The 4,761-nt window shown below is 45.3% G+C and overlaps 1 protein-coding gene across 4 annotated transcripts in view; it reads right to left on the reverse strand.

Moving 5' to 3' along the window:
• Positions 1 to 4,761, reverse strand: part of LOC102375745 (exocyst complex component 1) — a 74,704-nt gene that overhangs the window by 30,349 nt on the left and 39,594 nt on the right. For all 4 annotated transcript variants that reach the window (XM_006036731.2, XM_006036730.2, XM_006036729.2 and 1 more), the window contains exons 9-10: positions 1,800 to 1,949; positions 318 to 411 (exon numbers count right to left, since the gene is read on the reverse strand). In XM_006036731.2, the coding sequence (XP_006036793.1) occupies positions 318 to 411; positions 1,800 to 1,949 (244 nt within the window). The remainder of the gene's footprint in view (positions 1 to 317; positions 412 to 1,799; positions 1,950 to 4,761) is intronic.

Genomic DNA, 4,761 nt, shown 5'->3' on the forward strand with positions numbered 1-4,761 from the left:
CTGTTTGGCAGTATATTTTCTCAGTTCTCCAGAGCAAAGATTATCTGTGGATCTGAATGGGTTAGCCACATAACACCCCCAAAGCTGAAGAACAAGTAAACAGCACTGAATAATGTATGCAGCAAAGGATTGTGCAAACCCCAAATAGTGTAAATCAGCAAAGCTCCACTTTGCACACCAGCTGGGATGCTGGCCCAGAGACCAGGCAATATAAATTCAATAATCAGAGAGTTTGGGGAAAAATGGATGGGAGTGATGTCTTTTACAAATACATTTCTGCCTCACAGCCCAAACATTGTCCTCCCTGAATTACTTACTGTCTTTTGCTCTTCCCAACAGCAGCATTCTGGCCATCTCAAAAAAGTTTTTGATTTCTCTCTCATATAATCTGCAGAGACTCCGTGCATAGACCTGGAAGGGCAGAGAAGGAATTGGAGTGCCAGTGAGTGTTTTTCTATCTCTGCACAACTTCCCCATCTCACTCACTCCCAAAAGTCTCTCCTCTGTCTCTCCCTCCCAATGCAGGTTCTAATTCAAAGCTGATTGAAGTTAATGAAAAAACTCCTGTTGCCCTCAATGGGCTCTGGAACTGATGGAAAAAGGTTGAGGAAGGGAAGAAACCAAATCATCAGATTTTAAGACCATTCCTAACTGTCCTCAGGGAGCAGGGAGGCTGGACAGCCAAGGTTTTGGCTGCTACATCATGCTTCAGTAAACATACTCTTCCTCAAGATGAAAGCATAAAGGACTGGATGTGAGCTCTTCCTTCCTACCCCACATAGTCCACAAAATAAAAACAAATCTTCCCTTGTTGAGAGTCTGCTCCTGTTTTATGCAAGGAGGGTAAGCCCACTAGCAAAGACAGTATCTGTCAATGAGGAATACTTTCCTCCAAGCTGAATGCTCAGCTCTCTTAAGGTAAGTTCAAAGTTGATCAGTGCTTTGATGGGAGACTTTCAAAGAAAACAGAGGGTGTTCAGGGAACAGTGTCAATAATTAAACACAACACCTTTGTCATATTACCAGCTTGGTACAGGGGGGTGCTGTCTTTCAGATAAGAAATAAAAAGCTAAGGTGCTGGCACCTTCTGGACACTGAAACCCACAATTTTTTTTTATTATTGCAAGTACAAAACCTCAGTGGACATTCTTTTATCCCAATGAGATGCTTAAAACACAGGACTGGGACTCAGATCTGTTTTCAGTCCCTGGCTCTAACTTTTATATGTCCTGTTAGACTTTGGGTTAATCGCTTAATTTCTCAATTCCTTAGTTTGCCCTATGTAAAAAGGGGATGTACCAACACGTCCTCTGTCTTTCTGTTTTACTAAGGGCAAATTCTTCTGGGCAAAGACTTTCTATAAGTGTTCAAATAGCCTAGCATAAGGGAAACCTGTAACAGTTAGTAGCATCCCCATTAAGAAAAGCTACAAGCTGTAACCCCACCCCCTACATACACTCCCAAATACTAGAATATAAGAGTATAAGTAATTGTTTCTTTGTTGCTTCTTTTCCATTTCATCTTCATATGGCCATTTCTACACTGAAAGACCAGAACTTAGATTTCATACCTTTTTAACAACTTGTTAAACAAAAATTTCTGAGCACTAGAAAAAGGTATCTCTATTAAATGTGTATGAAGTAATAACAATTACTAGTCACTATCATTAGATTAAATCATCGTGGGGAAGTCTCAATACAACTATAAATTATATATCACTTAAGTGGAATGTAACGTAAGACTATTTACAGGTGAGCCAACATGGTTGATGTTGCACTATTTCAAATCCCAGACTGTACCTTTGGTAGATCACTAAACAACATGGGGTTAGTATTCTTCAGCCAGGTCATGAGAGGGACATAAGGTAACAGTTCATCATGGTAAGACTCATGTGTAGGTGAAATTAGCTTGTTGGTCTGCTGCATTACAGGTGGAACTTGTGTATTTCCCTGAAACAACAGTCACAGGAAAAAAATCAAATAAACTTATTCACAGATAGCTCTCTGCAAATGAATCTCTTCAGAACTGCTGGGAAATCTGTTTTGAAGAAGCATAAGAAGCAAACAGAAAGAACAACAATGAAAACACCCTGGCTAGGGACAGACATTATACATAAACTGGTTTAAGTGATCAGAAACTGATTTAAACCTGTAACAGAACAGACATTCAGTGCACATAAACCAGTTTGAAAATGGCTGAAACTTGGTTGAGATAAACCTGGTTGAATGTAGTATCAGACTTACCTGATTTGGGTCAAACTGGTTTATGCAATGTCTGTCCCAGACCTCATTCTGGTTTAAGTTAAATCAGAGTCCCCCAGAATCCTGGCATGGTCTTTGGGTTGGGCTGGGGTCTCTGCTCCCTCACTGGAGCTCTGGCAGAGACTGCAAGCACAGCAGCATCTGCCTGGCTACCCCTGCCCCATTCGCCCACTCTCTGTAGGGATCCCTTCTTCCTCTCTCCCACAGTGTGGACCGTAGCCAGCATGTGGTATGCTAGCTAATGCTGCAAGGTGTCTGTGTAAGGCAGACAGGACAAAGGCAGACAAGACAGTGCCTGCTTAGGGCTTTTTGGAGCTAATCAACAGGTAGCTGGTAATGTTCATTCTTGGAGTGTTCCCTTCCTTGGAAAACATTGTTTAAGAAGAGTTTGAACTGATGAGAGAGGCTTTGTTTTCTCATGGGATGCTAAATACTGATAACAGAGCTGATATATGCTTTGTTATCAAGGAGCCGGGGGCGGGGAGGGAGGGAAGACGGGGAGGGAGAGGCTCCCTAATCAGAGTGTCCTGCTGGGGTCTGGCCATGCCTCACCTCAGCTCAGCAATGTGGAAGGGAAGGGAGAGCTACTCTGGTGCCTCCCAACCCCTCCAGCTTCTAGCCTGAGGCACTGCAGGCATGTGCCTGCATTTTCTCAGTCCAGAGGGAATGTCTTGACAGTTATAAATTGATTCAGCCTAAGAAGGTTAGACTAACCTGCAAAGATTGAAGCAATTCAGGCTCAGGCTTTTTGAACGTCTGCCTCTAGCCCATCATATAGAACTCCACATTGCATCAAAATGTGGCAATGGAGCCAACCTCATGCCATAAGCTGAGACATCAGCAATATGTGGGGAATGTTGGCCAATCACCAGTGGGAAACAAAACTGACAGGCCATATCAGGATGCAGGATCACTGAGGGGGAGTCAGGAAAGTTAATTATTTTTAAATTTAAAATCAGCCTAAACTTAAAAGGGCCTAGATCAGGGGTAGGCAAAGTCTGGCCCATGGACCAGATTGGACCCGCAGCCGACTCCATTTCCCAGCAGCTCCTGACCATGTTGCTGCAACTGATTTCCATGAAGACCCCAGGAGTAGCAGGGCCATGACAGCATAGGACCAGGGTTTCAATAGAGACTGGAGGTAGCAGTACTGGCAGTGCATGTGACTGAGTGGGGAGCTGCTTCAGGGCCAGGGCTGGGATCTTGCAGCAGTGACATGGTTTGGAGCTGGGGCAGAGCTGTGATCCACTGCTTGCTTGCCCTGCCAGTTCTGCTGGGCCTGGTCTCTATGGAAACCCTGGTCCTGCACTGTTATGGCCCCACCATTTCTGGGATCTCCATGGAAACCAGCTGGAACAATGTGGGCTGGGGCTGCTGGTAAATGGAGTCTGGCTGCTGGCCAGATCCACCATTTTGCCCACCCCTGACCTAGATCCATGGTGCTCAACCTCTAAAGCTCCACAGGTCAGAGGAGTGGCACAGAGTTGGCCCATGGACTGGATCCCACATACCCGGGACCAGTCCGTGGGCGAGTGGTGCATAGGGTTGGCCTGTGGATGTGATCTGGCACAAATCCATGTACCAGATCTAGGTACATGGGAACCTTATGCACTAACCCAACCCCACACACCAGATTTGACTATGGAGCATACATGATTTGACTCATGGGACCATGTCAACCAGACCTTGGGACTCCCTAAGGGTCCAGAAATTTGACATTGGAGGAGTGGGTGGAAAATGAATTGCCGCTGCTCTGGAAGCAATGAATGCTGCTACTGCTTCCCTGCTGCCATTTTTTCAGACCCCTGGGGAGCTATGTGGAGCACCACTGGCCCAGATCATGCAAACAAATCTCTGCAGATGCAAAGGCCCAACTATTCCATTCTGATTGCAAGACTGTGGCTCAGGATAGCTACCACAAAGGTGCTGCTCTGCTCTGTTAAGGTGATATTTTGGGAAGAGATCCTGAAGTATTACTGCCCAATTTATATTTGTATTGGGCCTCACCATTTCCAAAAAAGAAATGAATGGAATAAAATGGGGTTTTGGTGTAACCCGGGTGGTAGCCCTATAGTTGCCACCTCTACCCAATATCAGGGATGGTGTGGTGAGAGTGGGGCAGGGCTTCCGGCCAGCTCTACTTTCCAGCCGGCCCCTGCTCCCCACAGAGCAGCCTGTGGTCCCAAGAAGGTCTAACACTTAAATGATTTAACTATTTACACTTTATTTACAAAACAATAATAATAGGAAAGGTTATTTACAGGTGAACTTAGATGGCATAACCAGAATCACAAAACAAACCAGAATGCATTAGTCAATCCCTGACTCAAGAACCACAGGTAGGGTAACTGGCAGCTTTCAGCCACTGATGAGATGCTACCACAAGGAAGCAAGGTGCTCGCTCCCAGCAGCTCCAACAGGCTTCCCAATAAACAACAGACTGCAACAGGTTAAGCTCTTCTGGTCTGCAGCAATCAAATTGTATCAAACCCCAAACCCC

This window comes from Alligator sinensis, unplaced genomic scaffold (genome assembly GCF_000455745.1).
Source record: "Alligator sinensis unplaced genomic scaffold, ASM45574v1 scaffold92_1, whole genome shotgun sequence".
NCBI classification, from domain to species: domain Eukaryota; kingdom Metazoa; phylum Chordata; order Crocodylia; family Alligatoridae; genus Alligator; species Alligator sinensis.